Source organism: Sus scrofa, chromosome 2 (genome assembly GCF_054392235.1).
Source record: "Sus scrofa isolate SSC_HxYL_T2T_F1_AM1 chromosome 2, Sscrofa_HxYL_maternal_Yorkshire_Landrace_v2.0, whole genome shotgun sequence".
Classification (NCBI taxonomy): Eukaryota; Metazoa; Chordata; class Mammalia; order Artiodactyla; family Suidae; genus Sus; species Sus scrofa.
Window position 1 is genome coordinate 93489896 of NC_139384.1, and position 21274 is coordinate 93511169.

General features: G+C 44.1%; 1 protein-coding gene across 15 annotated transcripts in view; it reads left to right on the forward strand.

Moving 5' to 3' along the window:
* Nucleotides 1-21274, forward strand: part of ARHGEF28 (Rho guanine nucleotide exchange factor 28) — a 339437-nt gene that overhangs the window by 271522 nt on the left and 46641 nt on the right. For 9 of the 15 annotated variants that reach the window (XM_085013806.1, XM_021084441.2, XM_021084442.2 and 6 more), the window contains 7 exons: nucleotides 1431-1685; nucleotides 3787-3863; nucleotides 8669-8847; nucleotides 10200-10291; nucleotides 11455-11637; nucleotides 15771-15902; nucleotides 18847-18947. In XM_085013806.1, the coding sequence (XP_084869932.1) occupies nucleotides 1431-1685; nucleotides 3787-3863; nucleotides 8669-8847; nucleotides 10200-10291; nucleotides 11455-11637; nucleotides 15771-15902; nucleotides 18847-18947 (1019 nt within the window). Of the gene's footprint in view, nucleotides 1-1430; nucleotides 1686-3786; nucleotides 3864-8668; nucleotides 8848-10199; nucleotides 10292-11454; nucleotides 11638-15770; nucleotides 15903-16819; nucleotides 19040-21274 lie in introns of those variants that run through there. The other 6 variants (XR_014838058.1, XR_014838057.1, XR_014838059.1 and 3 more) reach the window with 2 other exon arrangements.

Sequence of the window (21274 nt, forward strand, 5' to 3'; positions counted from 1 at the left end):
GTCATTTGCTCTGTTTTTCTTTTCTCCTCTCCTTCTAGGATTTTTCTGATCTCCCAAAACTTTCCCTTTTAGTTCCATTCACCTCAATAAACATCAACTACCTGGGGGTTTTAAATCAAATATTAAAAAAATAGCTAAATTTAGTTTCATCTGGACCTCCAGGAGATTGTATCAGAAACTCCTCCAGAATTTTTAAAAAATAATCTAGAGATAAGTGATTTGGCCAGTATTTCAAGGAGTTAACAACTGGCATGATGATTATCTACTTTTTTTTTTTTTTTTGTCTTTTTGCCTTTTCTAGGGCCGCTCCCCTGGCATATGGAGGTTCCCAGGTCCAAACAGAGCTGTAGCTGCCAGCCTATACCACAGCCACAGCCACAGCAATGCGGGATCCGAGCCGTGTCTGCAACCTACACCACACACAGCTCACGGCAACGCCGGATCCTTAACCCACAGAGCGAGGTCAGGGATCGAACCCACAACCTCATGGTTCCTAGTCGGATTCCTTAACCACTGAGCCACGGCGGGAACTCTGATTATCTACTTTATTGGCATGAGCATGGCGGACTTACGCACTCAGCACCCTGCCTTGGTCCCATTTTTTTTTAGGTTGAAAAATGTTTTAATATATATCATTAACATATTTATCTTTATGCTAATGCAGTACTAAACTGTAATTTTGAATATTATTATTTTTTGGTCTTTTTAGGCCTGCACCCGTGGCATATAGAGGTTGCCAGTCTACAGCACAGCCACACCAATGCCAGATCTGAGCTGCATCTGCAACCTACACCTCAGCTCACGGCAGCACCAGATCCTTAACCCACTGAGCGAGGCCAGGGATCGAACCCACAACCTCATGGATACTAGTCAGGCTTGTTTACCACTGAGCCATGTCGGGAACTCCTGAATAGTATTTTTTATGGAGAAAGGGAGCTAGGAAGGCAAATGAGTTGAGGACCCATTCAAGTCACCCTGCAGTTCCCTTTCGGGAAAGGACTTGAACTTGGGCTTGTAGCTCAGTTAAATTCTAAGAAGCTTGGTGTGGGGATTATTGGAATACTTATTATTTTCTGGGAATATTATTGTCTGGGAAGGTGGAAGGAAAACTGAACTTGGGATATAACACATTCACTGCTCTAGGGAGGAAGGTCAGACCTGTCTCTGGAACTCCTGGCAATCGCATGGTCACAGTGTTTCAGATGAAGCATCTGATAAATAAATCTTCTTAATGACCTATTTTAACCATCCTTTTAGGGAGGAAGGGTGTAGAGTGAAGACAGAGTATTTGAAGTTAATCCAATATTTCTGTTACAGAATTTTTTGCTGTCTGGATCATATATTTAACTGTATTTAAAACTAAAGAAAAAGTATCTTCCTTAGAAGACTGGCTTATTTCATGGTGTTTGTTCTTTCTTTTTCCCATGCAGAGAGCACTGAAGAACAGAAAGACTTATGCAAAGCTCTTTGCTTAATTAAAGACATGATTGCAGCCGTGGATTTAAAAGTCAGCGAGTATGAGAAAAAACAAAAATGGCTTGAGATCCTAAGTAAGATCGAAAACAAAACATACACCAAGCTCAAAAACGGCCACGTCTTTCGGAAGCAGGCGCTGATGAGTAAAGAGAGGACCCTTCTGTATGAGGGCCTTGTTTATTGGAAAACTGCAACAGGTCGTTTCAAAGGTACAGTGGCTGGGACAGGCCAATTTCTCCCTCTTTCATGCACCTGATTCATTTAACAGAAGACAGATTACAAAAACCAAACCAAACCAAACCAAAAACAAAGAATGTTTCAGCAATGCAGGCACACACACAAACACCGGGTCAGTGGAAAGATTCCTGTAGGATTGAGTTGGAAAGGTCAACAGACCAGGGTGCCCCAGGCTATAAGCTCTTGGGGGCAGTTTGTTGCCACAAGTGAAGGGCTTCTTAGGTATTGTGTGGGTTTTCAAGTTTGAGATGTTTGAGTCAAAGGAACTGAGAATTCTGCTAATAGTTGGTGCAGAAATATTATTCAGGCAAATGTAGTGTGTTGAAAGTGCAGTGGTACACATACACACCCGGAGTGTGTTGTGCCAAGCGAGCCTGGGGCTCAGACCATCGAGGGGAGAAATGAATTTGAAACATCATCCTTGGGACTGAGCAATGTAATGCATAAATATACATGCTGATGTGGATGTGCTGTTTTCTGTTGGGCATTAACCTCCTAATCTGGTTAACGTCTAAAACAGTTTATTCTGATCCTTTAAGGGCTGACTCTGTAGCTGCACCTTGTCTGAGACTTTCTCTACCCTGGCCACTGGACTTAAAACCCTAGAATGGCCTCTGGAGTGTAAAAAATTTACAGACGCCCAAGTCTCCTCCCAGAGGTTCTGACTTTATTGATGTGAGGATGAAGCCCAGGCATAGGGATGCTGAAAAGTGCCTATGTGAGTTTGAAGGCAGGATTAAGCACAGCTGGCCTGATTTCCTTGTTTCTAATGTATCTTAGTAACTTCCTTAGGTAAGCAATGAGACGAAGAGGTTGCTACATTCCAAGTACCCCAAGGTTGGTACCCATTGCAGGATTATCAAGATTTTGTGGTAGTTGCAACAAATGACCCAAATGGGATTTGTTGATCAGCAACTCGCAATGTTGCAACTAAACATTAACCACAATTAGAATATTAACCACAAGTAAAATGTTAACTGCAGTCTGTAGACCTATTGCTCCAAGTCATTTGCTCTTAATCTGATTTGAAGAATGAGCAGCGTGGTACCTTTGTGGTAGAATGCTTAGTGGTACACTGAAGGTGGTTTCTTGTGAACATTATGTAAGGGAAGTGTGGGATCACTGACTTCCCTCAGATCAGATGGAACAAAATAGCAGATTAGTTATATATATATTAGTATAGACAATACATATTAGTATAATCAAGGCAGAAGCTGCCCATGAACATTTTAAATTAAGCATCTTTTTTGCCCTAAAGGTAAGGGCTTGCTCCATTCTATTAGAATCTTCTTTTTTATTTTTAATATTATTATTTTTTCTTTTTTATGGCTGCACCTGTGGCACATGGAAGTTCCCAGGCTAGGGGTCAAATTGGAGCTGCAGCTGCCAGCCTACACCAGAGCCACAGGAACACAAGATCCGAGCCATATCTTTGACCTGTGCTGCAGCTTGTGGCAACACTGGATCCTTAACCCATTGAGCAAGGTTAGGGATCAAACCTGTATCCTCACGGAGACTATGTTGGGTTCTTAACCTGCTGAGTCACAGTGGGAACTCCTATTTTAACTTTTTATAATAAAGGCTCAGGGCAATCTTTCTTAAGCTGATTAATATCTGTGATGCTCCCGATTTATTTATTTTTTTCTTTGGTTCACTCTCACAGCATGCAGAAGTTCCCTGGCTGGGATTGAACCTGAGCCACAGAAGTGACAATGCTAAATCCTCAACTGCTGGGCCACCAGGGAACTCCCTAGAACCTTTGTTTTAATTGGATATGTTTCTTATTTTGAAAGCTATGACATTAAGTTTTACTTGAGATTTATCTGTACCGACAGTGACACACATAGCCATGCACACTTAACCACAGCTCACCTACTAAATTATCTATAAACTAGATCTTTAGCTATCATAAGATAGGCATTTTCATAAAAGTTTTATAGTTAGACTAAATCTTAGTCTTTTTATTTTTAATACATTTATTTAAATTGTTTAAACATGAAATCTGAATATTTAGTAAAGACATTTTAACTACAGTTTGCTTAATACTAGTAATATTTTTTTTTTCCTTTGAAGATATCCTAGCTCTGCTTCTAACTGATGTGCTGCTCTTTTTACAAGAAAAAGACCAGAAATACATCTTTGCAGCTGTTGTAAGTATACGGCCATGTGATGAATATTTTAACTGGTTTAATTCCACAGCTCCAAGAAAAATGCCTGGAATTCCTCATGAAATTAAATGGTCCATTGGCAAGATCATGCCTATGGTATATTCCCATTTTCAGCGATTACAGTATTTAGGAACGAGCCTGTAATTGGATTTACCAGGCATGATATGTGTTCATTTATCTCAATGGGGACTGGTAGTCAGCCGATGCAGCCGTTTCGCCAATGGTGAAATACTGAAGTCCTTTGGTACTGTTTGGTGAATGGGCACTGCCCTAAACCCCACGAGGGACCCTCTGCTGTCTTGGTCTATCTTGGTCTTTCCTCCAGGAATTCCCCGCCCCCATTCCTGACTTTGCAGCCACTCAGATGTTCGTGCTGAGAACAGCCGGTCACTTTTGGCACCTCCCTCTCTCTCTCCCCATTGGACAGGGCCTGCTGCACCAGTTGCTAACTCCCTTCACAACTGTCAGGGTGTTCCAAACATGAGAATGCTATCCTGGTATCTAAAGTGTACAGAGAATACTTTCTTATATCCATCATCATGCTACTCATCACTAAGGTTCTTCATGTAACACTTGTCTTTGTAGCGTGCTATGTAAACCTCATTGCCAGCACAGAGTGAGACTCAGACTAACAGTAAAACCAGTATTTTATAATGTTTCTTACGAAGCATCTCACTTCAAGATAGAAGATGTCCTCAGGTAACCCCTTGTCAGCATCCTGGAGCATCAGGCCCTATTATAGGCAAGAATTTAAGCTGCAGCACCGGTGTAGGCAGTTAATGGTGACTCTCTACATTAGTGTTTATCATCCATCGACTGGTAGGATATGTGGGTACCATTAGCAGATATCCCCAATTCCAGCTGGTTTGGGCAAATTCAAAGCTTCAGGAAGTATCTCTTACACTGTTCAGAGGCAAGAAAGAAGTATGCCTGCCCAGTGATGGATTCTGGGGAGGAAGAGGCTGGAGCAGTGTTTCAGCTGCCTGTCTGTACTCGTCAGCTTGGCCCAAGTGGGCTTCTTCACCCTGTTCAGCACCTTGACTCTCATCAGCGCAGCGATGCCAAGTTGTGTAAAAGTCAGAGATTATTTCACAAGCTCCACCAGAGGATAGCAAGAGGCCTTAAACTCGTTCCATGGCCCTGATCCATCTGAACTACATGTATTGCACATTTCATGAGAACTTACTGATTTGTCCACCAACCCATCTTTGCTATTATCTTGGATGCTTTGAAAGAATACAGAGAAAATAAGCTGGAAGCAGGACCATTTTGTTTGTCTTGTGGGATGGTGAGAGCCATGCTGGAAGAGAAAACAAATTCACACTACATGTTTATAGAAACAAAGATTTCTTCAAAAACAAAGACCCGAAAGAGAAGCAAATCCTGCTTCTTGGGTAGCATTATCAGCCAAATGACCTGCTGATGGGTCAAGAATTATTCACAGCACAGACAACTATCTTGTTTTCTAGGACAACATGCATGTGGTTTTAGATCAAGTTGTGATTCTCAGCTTAAAGTATGTCCTGAAATATGGATCTGTCCCTCTTTTTTTTTTTTAATGATTTTTATTTTTTCCATCATAGCTGGTTTACAGTGTTCTGTCAATTTTCTGCTGTACAGCATGGGATCCAGTCACACATACATATATATATGTTCTTTTTCACATATTATCATGCTCTATCATAAGTGACTAGACATAGTTCCCAATGCTATACTCTCATTGCTTATTCATTCCAAAAGCAATAGTTGGCATCTATTAACCCCAGATTCCCAGTCCATCCCACTCCCTACCCATCCCCCTTGGCAACTACAAGTCTGTTCTCTAAGTCCCTGATTTTCTTTTCTGTGGAAAGGTTCATTTGTGCTGTATATTAGATTTCAGATATAAGTGATATCATATGGTATTTATCTTTCTCTTTCTGACTTACTTCACTCAGGATGAGAGTCTCTAGTTCCATCCATGTTGCTGCATGCAAATGGCATTATTTTGTTCTTTTTTATGGCTGAGTAGTATTTCATTGTGTATATATACAATAATATAATAATAGCCTTACGAGAGACTTTCATTTGTGTTTAAAGAGGACTGAGTAGAAATGGGAGCAGGAACAAATGTAAGAAATGAGTAGATGCATTCACTAAATCCTGAAATACTGAGTCTAGGAGGATCTCTTGAACATCAAAGAAGGTAACTTCAAAATAAATGTCTTTCAAAAAAAGACTGAGCACATGCAAGTGCAAGGTCAGAATACGAGCATGCCCTGAAGATGTTGTTATCATAGTGGAATCCTCAATGGAATGGCTCACTAGTAGAATCAGCCTCTTTGTGGAATCACCATTGGGTCTGGTGTTGCAGCAGGGCTGAATGCAGTAGTTCCCTCTACTCTTTTGCTCTGGTAGAGGTCATCAACTCCAGGGGTTGTGGGGTTTGGGCAGAAAATGCAAATGAGTGAACTGGATGGAATTCTTGCTATCAGGGAGCTCATAGAGAGCAGTAGGGACCTCAGTGAGCTGGCGAATATGTCCTGTTGCTCAGACAGGCCAGGGATGACTCAGCTATCGCTTGTGTTTTAAAATGAGGATCTGGGGCCCAGGATGGCCAATCTCCTGCTTTCCCCCCAAATCCAGAAATCTAGAGTATTTGTTTTTAAGGGAAATGCTTCAATTTTTAAATGCCATCAACTATTGTAAAAAAAAATCCGTTGTTAAAATGCTGTGGCACAAACAGAGCCTCTCTGCAGCCTAAGTTAGGCCTTTGCAACACTAGTTTTTGACATCTGTCTCCAGAGACATTCCCTCCATTCCTAGAGATTTAATTTGAATTCTTGATCAGGTCTAGTGTTCATGTATGATTAGCATGAACAATGTCCTTGGTACCTCCTGGTCTGTTGTGATTGAATTAACACTACTTTCTACCCGTAGACATATTTTTTCACTTTTAAAATATGTGACCCCTCCACCTCCTCTCCTCTTGCGACACTAAACACCCAGTTCAAGTCATCTATTCTTGCTGATGTCTCCTTTGATTCAAGCCTTCTCTGCCTCTTTCTGAACAGAGGCTGCTGACCTTCTAAGCTGAAGAAGCTGAAACTGCATTGCAGGAAGAAAAGCAGATAAGGTTTTAGGTAGTAGATCCATGATTGAAGAAGGGATATTAACGTGCTCATGGGATCTCCCTAATCAGAAAGGGCAGCATTCTAAAAACTCTGCCACAATGCAGCTTTTTCTTTCATGAGCGAAGGCAGTGCTCAGGACTGGGTAGACCAGCAGTCTGTCCCAACATGGGTGGTTTGTGTGTGTGTGTGTGTGTGTGTGTGTGTGTGTGTGTGTGTGTGTGTGTATTTGCACCTCTTAAGAATGGAATGAAGATGGAGTTCCCGTTGTTGCGCAGTGGAAACGAATCCGACTAGGAACTATGAGGTTGCAGGTTCAATCCCTGGACTTGCTCAGTGGGTTAAGGATCTGGCGTTGCCGTGAGCTGTGGTGTAGGTTGCAGAAGTGGCTCGGATCCCATGTTGCTGTGGCTGTCGTGTAGGCCGGCAGCTGTAGCTCTGATTGGACCCCTAGCATGGGAACCTCCATCTGCTGTGGCTGCAGACCTAAAAAGCAAACAAAACCACAATGGGATGAAGATGGAATGAAGAGGTACTCTGGTCATAGCCTCTCATACCACTTCAGATGTCATAAAGCTGTGTGGTGCTGAGAAAGCAGACAAGTCAGGACTGAGAGTCAGCAGGGGGGATGGAGCTGTGTGTTCTGGATAAAGGCGTCACTCAGTCCATGAGGGAAAAGCAAAACCACACACTGTAACGGACTCTGTAAACAGTGGTAGAAGCCACAAACCAAAGAAGATGCTTCATGTTTAGCCCTCAAGCTGTTCATCCTGCAGGCATTCTTTTGGCTCTCCTGTCCACTCCAGCAACCTATCCAAATTAGTATTATTGGTGTCTTGTTCATCTTTGAACCCCAGTGCTTAGAATGGGGCCTTGCAGGATCACAGTAAGCTTTGGAAGAAGAAGTGATTTAATCATGGCTTGGGTGCCAAGTTTTAGACATTTCCTATTTCTGTCTGATGGAATTGTGCCTAAATAGAGTTCTCAGACATTTGCTGAGTCGTGCCTACCTTATTCGAAACTATGTGTTAGGCATAAGAGGATGAATTAGACCCGTTCCTGCCCAGCAAGGGCTCACCTGGTTGGTGGGAACAAGAGGCATTTGCAGGTAGGCGTTAGGCTCTTGCGCTTGGTGCTGTAATGGCAGAAGACCTTGGTTCTGTGAAATCTGAGGTCTTGCCTCCCCATTCTTTCCTTTCCTTTTTATAGTCAGTCTATTCTTTGGTAATTGGGTTTCCTTATCCATCACCTTGTTGAAACATTGTTAATCTGTCAAACCCAATGGACTCTTTAGATCTTCCAACCCTCTTAATCCCTTTGTAATATTGATACTCTGTTTCCAATACCATGCCCTTCTAGAAGGATCCCGCCATCCCTGGCTACAAAACTTTTGAGCTTTTTTTAAAATTACCTCTCTGATTGTTCTGCCTTTTAAAAAGCTGTCTCTTTAAACCACCAATGCTTAAGGACAAACATTCTCCTATATCTTCTCTTTCCGTCCCTTCTTCATCGTACCCTTTCCATCGGAGACCGTATCCACTGGCACAGCTCTTCTGAAGAGCCTGAAGTGAAATAAAGATTGGCCTAACACGTTGCTTTCCTTGGCTGCTGCGTTCTGTGATACCCTTGCTTTAGATGGGACGCTGTTTCATCTGTACCCCATCCTGTTTTACACAGGATCAGAAGCCGTCCGTTATTTCCCTTCAGAAGCTCATTGCTAGGGAAGTTGCGAATGAGGAGCGAGGAATGTTTCTGATCAGCGCTTCGTCCGCTGGTCCTGAGATGTATGAAATTCATACCAACTCCAAGGAGGAACGGAACGCCTGGATGAGACGGATCCAACAGGCAGTAGAAAGGTAACGTTTTCTTCTGTCCGCCCTCTAGGAAATGGACTTGTTCCATTGCAGAACATTTTCTAACGGTGCCTCCCCTGCATGAAACCTTAGCCTCCGCCAGAATACTCCGTCTGCCTCCCGCCCCCGCCCCCGCCGGCCGTAGCCCCTCTTCCACATCTGCGCCTTTGCTCTCCGCACCTCCCCGCATGTAACACCCCGTTCCCCTCTGCCTGTGTGACTCCCGCTCGTCTTGGCGCAGCTCATGGCTCACCTCCTTCGTGAAGACCTCCTCAGGTCTGGTGCTCTCGTCCTTCTCCGGAATTCCTTAATACCTGCTCTCTCAGGCATTTATTTGGTGCTTGTCATCTACTGCCTGGTGGCTGTTATCTTTGTTTTTATGTATATATGTTTGCTTCTTAGATTGGAAGCCCCTTGAGGGCAGGGACCATGTCTTAGGTTCCTCTCTGTCCCTCATTGTGAAGAATCATTCAATAAACATTTTTAGATTGGTGGATCTTAGTGTGCTATGTCAATGTACCCCTCATTACTTGTGCAAAGACATATATATATATATATATATATATATATATATATATATATGGGGATGTGTGGGTGATGATGATCATTCTTAATGGTAATTTGATTAGTTCGATCTTGAATGATCTTGTATAAAATTCCCCCACCTCAAGTGCAGCCCACCCAAGCTGGCATCCTACCATTATGCCCTCCAGTCTCTCTACTCTACCCTCATTAAGAATGGAAGTATAGGAGTTCCCGTCGTGGCTCAGTGGTTAATGAATCTGACTAGGAACCATGAGGTTGCGGGTTCAACCCCTGGCCTCTCTCAGTGGGTTAAGGATCCGGCGTTGCCATGAGCTGTGGTGTAGGTCTGAGATGCGGCTCAGATTGGGCATTGCTGTGGCTGTGGTGTAGGCTGGCAATAACAGCTCCGATTAGACCCCTAGCCTGGGAACCTCCATATGCTGTGGGTGAGGCCCTAAAAAGACAAAAGACTAAGTAAATAAATAAATAAATAAAGGAATGGAAGTACAGGCAGTAGAAAACAAACATTATGACTTTTGTTGTACCTGCTGCTGACATTGGTACTGTGTGTATATGTTTGTGCGTGCATGTGTTTTTTGGAATATTTGAGTCATCCTACATGGCTGACTTTGAGACCTATGTTATATTATGCAAGGTCCGTAATATACTCAAGAAAATCAAATCTCTCGGCCAGGGGCATGGGGAATTGTCTTTATGCTGAATTCTTCTTCTCTGAACAATTCTACTGCCAAGTTCCCATGTCTTTCTCATGAACCTAAAGATACTTGGATGTGGTTTCAGTTGTCTCTCTTGACTGTTGTCTTTTAAAGTTGCCCAGAAGAAGAAGGGGGAAAGACAAGTGAATCAGATGAAGAGAGGCGAAGAGCTGAAGTCAGAGTGGCCAAAATTCAGCAATGTCAAGGTACAGTGCCGGTGCCTCTGGCTCCCTGGTCTTGAGGGTTTTTTATGGGATGTTGGGAAAGCCCAGGTGTCATGAATGGGAAGTTATGACTAAATGATTGACTTTCGGCACCAAAGGTCCACCCTGCCATTAAAAAAAAAAAAAAATTCTGGCACTAAACGTGCTCAAATAAAATGACTCCCTGTCTCTTTCTCCCTTAGTGATTAAAAACATGTTTTAAAAATTCTGCATATAACCTAACAGCAACTGTGGGCAGTATGGTAAGACAGGCATTGGACTTGTTGTCCAGTGGTTTGATTTTAGATCCTGCTTCTGTCAGGTCATAGTTGTATGACTTTGGATAAGGAACCCGGTCAGTCTGGTCCTCAGTGTCCAGAACTGCGACGTAAGGACACGAGATGAATTCAGAGAGTCTAAGCTCTGGCCTGGCATTAGCCACCTTTGGGGAGGTCTTTAAAAATGCCAGAGCCTGGCCCCCACCCTAAGCCAGTGCACCCAGAATCTGACGGCCACAGGGTGTAGACATGAGTGATTTAAACTCATCCCCAGTGATGCCGAGGCAAACTGAGAGCTCCTGGATTTGCTGCTGGTGAAGGTCCCTTTAAGCTCAAAGACATCTGTGACATGTTGAAATCCCAGGAAGATGACGCAGACGAAGATGGTTACAGAAATTGGATGTTGAGGAACAAACACGTAAATCAGCATGTTTGGTTTTGACCGGCACTGGCTGAAGGCCGAGCCGCTCCAGCCTTCACGGTGTTTCCCTTCGTGGGTCCTGCTCGTTGCGGACGGTGCCGCCTCAATTTTCATCTCTGAGCTTCATGTTTAGTCTTAATCGAAAACAGCCCAAATAAACAAAGATGGGCTTTGCCAGTTTTTCTGGAATTAGGGGAATGGGAAAGGAAACGAACCTTAATTGAGTACACCAAATTTACAGAAGAGACCATGGGAGCTGGGAGATGTTAAGTCATTTGCTGGAAGCTACAGTCACCAAGTGGAACGGTTAGGATTTGAACCTCTTTCGGTCCCACCCAGCAATTTGTACTTGACCTGTTAGACCCTACTGCTTGCTAATGAGCAACATCTTTATCGTGTGGCTTGGATTTTCATATTAGTTGTGTGCATGTTATGAATAATCCTCTGTGGTGAATGCTATTTCTTAGAAATACTCAGTAACCAAGACCAACAAATTTGTGCGTATTTGGAGGAGAAGCTGCATATTTACGCTGAACTTGGAGAACTGAGTGGATTTGAGGATGTCCATCTAGAGCCACACCTCCTCATTAAACTGGACCCCGGAGAGCCTCCCCAGGCGGCCTCGTTACTGGCAGCAGCACTGAAAGAAGGTGAGTTGCTTCTAGAAGGATTTGGTTTAACAAATTCAGAAAATGTTTTATTGAGCATCTACTCTGTGCCGCATACCACAGCCTTGGTGCTAAGACTACAGGAGAATAAGACAAGTCTCTACCCCCCGCCCCCGGAACCTCTCTTCCACAAACAGCAAAATATTTAAAAATATGTCAGATTGTGTCAAGCACTATGAAGAAAAATAGGGTAAGGGGAGTAGAGAGTGATAGGGTTGGGGAGGTTCTGTTTCTGGGGACGATGACCAGGGAAGGCCTCTTTGATATGATAATATGTAAGCAGACCAGAAAGAAGTGAGAAAGCCAAGTTGATATCTGGGGCAAGAGTGGTCCAGATGTCGAGAACCGCAGGTGCAAAGGCCCTGAGGCAGGCAAGTGCCAGGCTTGTTTGAGGAACAGCAAGGAGGATGGAACAGGCAGAGTGCAGTAAGAGGTAGTGTGAGTGATAGGAGATAAGTTAGAGTTGGCTGGGACTCAGATTACCTGGACCAGATCAACGTAAGGACTTTGAGGTTCATGTTGAGGGGGATGGGAAGCAGTACAGAGTTTTGAGGAGAGAAAGGACTTGATCTGTGTTGTAAAGGAACCCTCTGAGTGCTGTGGGGAGGATGAGGGAGTCTAAGGTGGAACCGTGGGAGTTGGTGGCTGAGGTTGGGCGGAGGACAAGATCAATGAAGGTGAAAACATTGAGGAGATGCGAGGCCAGGGTATTAGAAGGCCTCTGTTCACAGAAGTGAAATGACAGAGAATTTTGACAGGAGTGGCATTGGGGGAGGTGAGAGAATTTGCACCAGGTGCCACGTGGTTCAAGAAGCCTGAGGGTGAGTGGCAACCAGGAGGGCCAGCGAGTGGTGTAACCTGATGGCATCAACCAAGGGAAAAACAGGTTTAGGGAGGAAATGGGGCTGAGAGCCCAGAAGCGACAAAAGGGACAAAGGGCTTGGGAGATAAAGCCACCACCACCTGAGGGTGTGCTGTCATTCAGTATAAGGGCTGATAGCCCTCTGTCCCACCCACCTGTTATTGTAACTGTAGTTTTATTGGAACGCAGCCATATGCACCTGTTACATGTTGTCTGTGGCTGTTTTTCATGCTGTGATGGCAAAGATGAATAGTTACAGCAGAGAGTGTATAGCCTACAAAGCCTGAAATAGTTACTGTCTGGTTGCTTGCAGAAAACATTGGCCGAGCTGTCTTAGAATCTCAAAACACCACCTTTGGAAGTGAATATAGAAGCCATGGCATCTCTGGTCTCTGTTTCACAGCCGAGGAGGCTGCAGTCTTGAGGAGGGTGTGGAAGCTGAGAAGTGGGGTCCTCTGATGGGATTACTTTCCTCCATCATCAGATATTCATTGTGCACCTACTGTGTGCCCTGCTGTTAGGAGGGATGCTTTCATAAAAACTTCCAGTTGGGGAAGATAGACAATACACAAAGGAGCAAGATAATTTCAGGAAGTCCCAGGAAAATAAGATCATGGGACAGGATGAGGCGAGGGCTTTGCTGCCGAGAGGTCAGGGAAGAGGGTGCTGGGATTATGTTTTGAGGAGAGAATTGGCAGATGAGGAGGAGCCGGTTGTGTGGCGATCTGGGGAGAATACCTCCTGGGCAGAGAGCAAGGGAGTCTGTAACCCCTGCACATGGGATGAGCTTGGTATCTTCAAGGAAAGCAGGAGAGCCAGGTGGCAGGAGTTAGGTGAGGCTGCTGTGGGGGTGGGGGCAGAGACCAGATCTTGTGGTTAAAAAAGAGAGAGAGAGAGAGATTTTATCCCCAAATCAGTGGAAAGTCAGTTGTTGGAAATTTTCGACCATGGGTGTAGCATGATCTTATTCGTGTCTTGGAAAGGATGGCAGCTGCTGAATGGGGAACAGATCAGGAGACTGGTCTGCCTGGAGACTGTTAGGAGGTGGTTGCAGAGGCTGCAATGAGAGAGGCCAGGCCCTCAGTCTAGACCAGGACTATTGGCCATGCAAGGAGAGACAAGTGGGCAGGTGCAAGGGATCACACCACGAGGCCGTGGGTTTGATCCCTGGCCTCACTCAGTGGGTTAAGTTGATTTTAGAAACAAAGCCCAAAGGACTTTCAGATGGGGTTGACATGAACCAGGGACCCTCTCGATGATGTCTTTATCGAAGAAGCCACCTGCTGTCAGTTTCAGCCTGTGCCACTGGGCGTTTTGTGATGCTTTAATACCCAGACAGTAGAGCTTAGCACTGACGCTGTGCTGGGCTGCAGGAGCATTAGCTGTTTGTGTGTCTCTTCTCCTCCAGTCCGCACACTCTCCTTATTGGTTAGTCGATGCCCAGTGGCCCCTCGACCAGAGTTGGTGCCCAGTGAGTAGTTGCTGAGTTGAATCACTAGACAAGTGTTTTAGAAATGTTTGTACAGGAGTTCCCAACATGGTGCAATGGAAACGAGTCTTACTGGGATCTATGAGGTTGTGGGTTCGATCCCTGGCCTCACTCAGTGGGTTAAGGATCCAGCGTTGCTGTGAGCCATGGTGTGGGTCGCAGATGTGGCTCAGATCTGGTGTTGCTGTGGCTGTGGTGTAGCCTGGCAGCAATAGCTCCAATTGGACCCCTAGCCTGGGAAGCTCCATGTGTAGCGGGAGTGGACCTAAAAGGACAAAAGACAAAAAAAAAAAAAAAAAAAAGAAAGAAAGAAAAAGAAATATTTGTACAGTCCTTAAAATTAGACTACTCTGTGTGCTAGTTGCAAATCTTTTATTGTAAAAAAACAAACAAACAAACAAAAAAACCTACTCTCTTAGTGTGGTGTTTTCCAATCTTATCAATCCTAAGAGTAGCCTTTGGTGCTCGTTTCAAGTTCAAGTCCTGGGAGTTTCTATTGTGGATTAGCGGTAATGAACCCAACTAGAGTCCATGAGGACGTGGGTTTGATCCTTGGCCTCGCTCATTGGGTTAAGGATCTGGCGTTGCCCTGAGCTGTGGTATAGGTCCCAGCTGTGGCTCAGATCCCACATTGTTGTGGCTGTGGTGTAGGCCGGCAGCTGCAGCCTAGATTCGACCCCTAACCTGGGAACTTCCATATGCTGCAGGTGTGGCCTTAAAAAGACAGAAGTAAAATAAAGTTCAAATCCCCTCTTTTCTCCTCTGGAGATTCGGATCCAGTAGGTCTAGGATGAGGGCTGGGAATCTCTATTTTATTTAAGGCGTGTTTGGAGCAAAACTCTTTTGAAGAATAGTTAATATATTTCTAAGTACCAAGTGTTAAAATTCTAATGCCTGACATCATATTGAAATTAATTGAATTTCAGGAAGTTTTTTTTTTAGCATTTAAATTTACTGAAAGTTGCACTTAAGATATTTTTATACTGTGAGTTTCTTCTACTGACTTAATTCTGTCTCATACAGTGATACTAAAAGTATTGGTCTAGACTGCAGGTTGGTCAACTTTTTCTATAAAGTAACGACTTAGGCCCTGTAGGCAGCATAGTTTTAAGGGGCATGATCTTCTTTTTGCATGTATGTGTGCATGTGTGTGTATCTTAACAACTCTTTAAAAACGTGAAAACTGGGGAGTTCCCCTTGTGGTGCAGCTGAAACGACTCCAACTAGGAACCATGAGGTTGCAGGTTCGATCCCTGGCCTCGCTCAGTGGGTTAAGGATCCGGCATTGCCGTGAGCTGTGGTGTAGGTTGAAGATGTGGCTCAGATCCTGCAGTGCTGTGACTGTGGCGTAGGCCAGCAGCTGTAGCCCTAATTTGACCCCTAGCCTGGGAACTTCCATATGGTGTGGGTGCAGCCCTATAAAGCAAAAAAAAAAAAAAAAACAAAAGTGAAGACCATTTTTAGCTCCTGGGCCATAAAAACAAATGTGGGACAAATACAGTTTGCCAACTTCTGGTTTATTAATATATATATTTTTATTTTAATTTTTGATTTTATATAAAATTATAAAAATAAATTATGTAATTATAAAAATTAAAAAATTGTCAATTTTATATATATAAAAAAATATATATAAATAGACCAGGGGTTGGCAAACTGTATTTGTCCCACGTCTGTTTATATATATATATATATACACACACACATACATACTTTTTTTTGCCTTAATTTACAACTTACTTTGGTTTTCCTCCTCCTCCTCAGCTGAGAGCCTGCAGGTTGCAGTGAAGGTCTCCCAGGTGAGCGATGCGTGTCAGCCCCCCGAGGAAGGCTGTGCAGAACCCGCTGTGACGGATGTGCTCAGTTCTCGGGATGCAGCAGGGTCGCCTACTGCTTGTAAGTGAACAGGTGGCCTGGGGTCGCCTGAGCCCACGCCCTGAAGCCTGCAGCAGGCACATCAAATGAAGGCAACACTCTGTCCCGACTTGGAGGGTACTGAATGTATTTTTAGGAACAATCTGAGAATAAATACGTTAGCCTACTTTCCACCTGATAAGGTGTCACTCTGGTGACACTCTTGGGCACACCCGTGTTGCCAGGATGAGGACTTAAAGAACAGTTGGTAGGTTGTGCTGCTGTTTTACCCAGACCCCACCCTGCCTCTGTTGGGTGTGACCTACGTTCAGTATGGTCTTGAAAGAGCTTTTTACACTTTGAGGTTTTTTGGAAAAGGGTCCCCGCGGTTCATGAGAGAACAAGTCCTCTACCTTAATCTCACCTCATCAACTCAGAAAATGCAGCTCAGAAAACTAGACTCTAATGCACACCGCCCCCCTCCCCCACGATTTAGTGGTGCCCAAAGATTCTTGATCACTGTTGTCATATATGTGAATTCAGGTCAGCAGTCTTTCCGAGGGTTTCCTGAGATGTTAAACATGGGAAAATAGAAGGCAGGGACTGGATTTAGTTAATTTCTCAAAACCTAATTATATTGTTATATAGCTGTGAGCTATATCCTTAATCCCCTAGAGGTTTCTGTGATAAGAGCAGGAAGAGTATATTTTTTCATCATGTCCTGGTGGTTCAAAACCTTCCTTCCACCAGGTCTTCTGTGCACAGTTTAAAATATCTTTAGCAGCTAGAGATTGGAGGATTACCTTTTCTTTGAATTTCTTTAACAGCATCCCTGGGCTAATTAAGATATATGGAAGCTGTACAGTTTTACCATGCTGTGCATTTTTTTTAAACCAGTACTCATAATTATTTTCCCCTCTAACGTTCCACTTTATCTAATCCTGGGTTTCTATTTTCAGAATGTGCACATATGTTTTTCATTTCGGCCCAGCCCAGATTCGTCAGGGGAGTTGTACTGCCCTGGGTGATTTGCTTTTTAAAGAAGAACCTCATTATGCCTTTGAGGAAGTTCTGTCTAGAAACCCGTGTAGGAACCTGCTGCTCTCAGCCTCAGCCCCGGGAGAGACTCCGCTCTGCTCCTGCAGCTGCTCAGAGCACCCGGCTGCTCCTACCCTCCCTTCAGACCAAGCCATGAAGGCGCTCCCCGACTGTGTCCACAGCTCCCCTGACACCTGCCAGGACCATCCAGAGGGTTTCCAGCGGCCCCATGTCGGGCTCCGTGTAGGGGAGGGGCAGGTGGTGGGGTCTCCTACCCTCTCAGTCTTGTGCTGGGCTGGAGGGGACGCTGGTGCTACAAGTCTTTGACCCTCTTTATGAAGTCGCTGAGGGTGACAAGTGCTATCCTCAGCGAAGGTCCAGAACTGGATGGGTCAGTTCAGTGACGACGCTGAGGACTGGGCCCTTCTAGGTCAGGCCCACATCCGTCTGAGGTTGCAAACCAAGCAAAGCCCTTTATTTTTTTGTTCTAAGAAACTTCATCCAGTGGATGAGTAGAAAATACTTCCAGTAAAATTGTGAAGACCTTGTCTGCTCTGAGACTATAGGAGCAGAGGGACCCGATTCATCCCAAGTTTCTGCCTCCTGGGGCTCACTGTCAGCTTCTCTCCCCATTGGGTGGTCCTCATATCTATGGGAAGAGAGAGAGTGGCTAGTTCTTTGGTGACGCTTTTGGTCCCTCTCTAAGAGTTCAAGGAATCCAAGAATGGAACCATTTTTTGAGTGACATAAAGATCTCCATAAAATCTCTCTTAACCATAGTGAGAAAGCATTGACCAGCTTGGGCAAAATGAACTTAATTTTTAACTGATATAATTTGAAGCAGTTTCTCCTTGAACGGAAACTTCTTTTTAGTAAAAGAGACCTTTGGAATCTTAAAGGACTCTCATTTCCCAAGGATCTAAGTGTTTTCTAGCTAATTTAAATAAAAAATAAGTATTTCCTTCATCAGAAATAAAGTTTCAAGATAGCACTGGGGAAAATATTATAAACAGTGTTACAAAGTGACTATTTGTTTCACCAGGGTCCTGACTGGCCATGGTTCCAACTCTATGTGTGAAAGGGCTTTGGAAAATCTAGTTTTAATCCATGCAAAGTGAGCATGGTATAAATTTTAACTGAGTTCACGTAGGTGGGTAAAGAAATAAAATGAAATCCCACCAACAGATTTAATGGATGTAGTGAAATCCGTATTTGGTACTTACACATATTTCTGGACTAGAAATATTTCTGTGTTTTCATACATTAAATATCCAGTATTTATAGGATTTGTAACTTTAGAGCACAAGCAAGAACGGTGAAGAAAAACATACTTGGAAATTAGTACGAAAAACATTAATTCTTTGGAGATAAGGACCGCTTCTCAGTTTGTATGACTCGGAGCTCAGAAAGTATCTGCCACCTTCACTGGCTCAGATAGAGGTCTCCTTCCTGCCACAGAGCTCCCCCTTCTAGCCCTGTTCCTGGTCTGCTGCTCTCGTACCAGCCCTGAAGGGACCTCCCCAGAATTGTCTCCCTAGACCCAGGGGGGGCCAACCCTTGCTTTTCTTGTGTGGTGCCTGTCTTCCGTTTTACCCTCCCCCAGGCAGCTTTTCCTATTCAGTGAAAGCGAGATGCAGAATCCTACCCTCCTGGTACCACAAAGCTCATCTCTCCCATAGAAAGCAGGGGCCATAAGAAGTTGGGCGAAAACGGATGCTGTGCATCAGTTTGGCATCTACTAGCATGTAAGCTCCCCGGGGGCAGGGACTCTGCCCTGTGTGCTGTCCTGTTTTAGCACCTCAGATAAGAATATGCAATACGTGTGATTTTGGATTTTGCCATGTGTCCTCTTTTGGAATGTGTGTCAGCTGTGTACAAAAGACACCCAGTCCGCTGGCCGATGTTTGATGATGTCCTTTTTGTTTCTGTCTCAATGGTGTGCTTCCAGCACTAGTCACAGAAGGGACAGGAGGAAGAGGCTGTTGGGATGTGGATCCCGGGACCCAGGGTGTGGGAACCGACCAGGCGGTCTCTGATGCGGGGGAGAAGGTATTGTGAACCGATTTGTTGGTAAATGGCACGGGTTACGTTGTGTAATAAAACCACCTCAGGTCCTGGTCTGCCCATGGCTGTGCAGAGTATGCAAGTGTTTTCCTGCATTGTTCTCAATCTCAGTATTCATACTTAAACTCTCTTTTTCCTTCTTAAAATGTTCTTGCTTTTCCGATGCCGTGTAGGTGTAAACCAAGAAACAAATGCAAAGTTATTAAAACCATTTAAAACTCAAATGTTTCTTTGTGTGTCTGCGCTCTTGCTTCTGGTCTCACTTTCCGCCCTGCAAACCTCTAGCTTTGCCCCCACTGCGTTTTAGCAGCTCTTGTCTGAGAGGTGGTCGTGGGCGTCCAGGCTCTTATGCAACCACGTGGTGCTAAAGCGGCAAAAATAATGTGGACTTCGGAATAGCCTAGCTTCTCTCACTTTCTTTTAATTTCCTCTCCTTTCAGATTGTTTTCCTGTCACCACCCCTATTGTCACATGCTTTTTCGTGGTAGACTTGTAATCAACCTAACCAATCTTTGTTTGGGGCAAAGTGGTTTCAAACGCCTGTTTTTTTGTTTGTTTGTTTTAGTTTTTGTTTTTGATGTACTGTACACATAGGTTATAACATACTCTTTTAAAAATTATGTATGTGGAATTTCCTGTTAACTTCAAATGAACCTGAGATGTCAGAGAGAGAGAGAGAGAGAATAAAAATATGATTCTGGGCTGCCTAGTGGGCCTCTCCAGGACTGTCTGGAGCTTGAGTTTAACTTTATCTAAAATTGAATTAGGTACATTACCAGATACATGTACTCATGTAGAAAAATGACACTTGTCAGGTCTTTATATACATAGCATTTTGTATATCACATATATTTTTAAATATATTACGTATGACTGAGAAACCAAATCCCATGATTTTTAAATCCATAGAAAATATGGCTGTGATTTAGTGTTTTTTTTTTTAATTTCATAGGCCAAAATAAAAATAGGGATGTGATATTTTACTCCACTTAATCTAAGTTTTCTAACGTATGTATTTTTAAAATATTCCTGCTCTTCCATCCTTTTCAGTTCAGACTTCATTTTCAAGTCTGTAACTTCCCGCTGCTTTTATATTATTAGAGGAGGAAAATGGAGGAGTGTTGGTTAGTAACAATTTTCTCTTGAATGGAAAGCTGAGGTGGCTTCCACCCCTCAAGTCCCTCCCTTCCAGATTCAGTCACAGGTAAGAGATTAAGCGTCCAGCTTCCTCATCTGACGAACCCATGTGGAAAATTTTGCCATTAATAAGGCATTTTGAAAAAAAGAAATGAACTGACATAAAGGGCAGGATCATTTGAAACCAAACTTTAAAAAAGTATATCATTGTTTTGAAAATTATATTTCTTAATACGGTAATGTTAAAAAAAAAAGCATTTCTCAAAGAATTTAAAAAATTTTTGAATTTGTAACCCAAATGGCAAAGCGTCTCGTGTAAAAGCCTTAACTGCAGCTATGCAGTTTCACCACAAGGTGGCGGAGCAACCCTATTAAAAAGGACGTTCGACCTTCCTGTCTGGCAGCAAACCTATTGGATTCCTGGAATAAGTCACTACATGTCGCATAATTCAACTCATTTCAGTTTCTAATGTTTATGGAATATAAAAATTCCACCCCATACCCTCTTCTTATTGCAAAAGCAGGGGAACGTGGGGGCAAGCACAGAAGGGCAGAGGGGACACCAAAACGCACCTCCGAACGGGCTTCTTCGCCCCGCCCCCCGCCTTGCTTCCCTTTATCTTTCTGAGCGGTGGGCACAGATCTAACGGCTAAACTTCATCTCCTTTTCCGTTGTTTGTCCTTCCCCTGTTCGAGCTGCTGCTGAGTCATGAAGTCTTTCACTGGCTGGGGGGTGGGGGGGAAGAGCCAGGGGGCGCGAAGAAAAGGCCTGGTTGGCTCATGGTGGCAGCCTCAGCCGGAACTAATTGAATTTAAGGACAGGTCTCAAGTTCCCTGAGAACTGCTTCTTGAGGTCTCAGTTCAGAGCTGCCCAGGAGAGACCCCCGCAGTACGTAGGGGACGGTAGGCCCTGAGAGGGCAGGGCCCCTAGGGCTCCTCACAGCTTGCGCAGAGGACATTGTGGTGGACACTCTTTATCTGGAGAGTGGGGCCTGCCTGTTTCCCGCAGGCATCCGTCTTAGCTTGGCAGATACAGCACTGAAAACGCAGATGAAATCCCGCTCCTCTTAAGGAGAGAAAGGAGGCAATAATCCAATAGACAAACGCTGACTTCTGGAAACTGGAAGCCCTCACTGTCTACACGTGTTACTTATCCACGTGTGCAAGGGAGACAC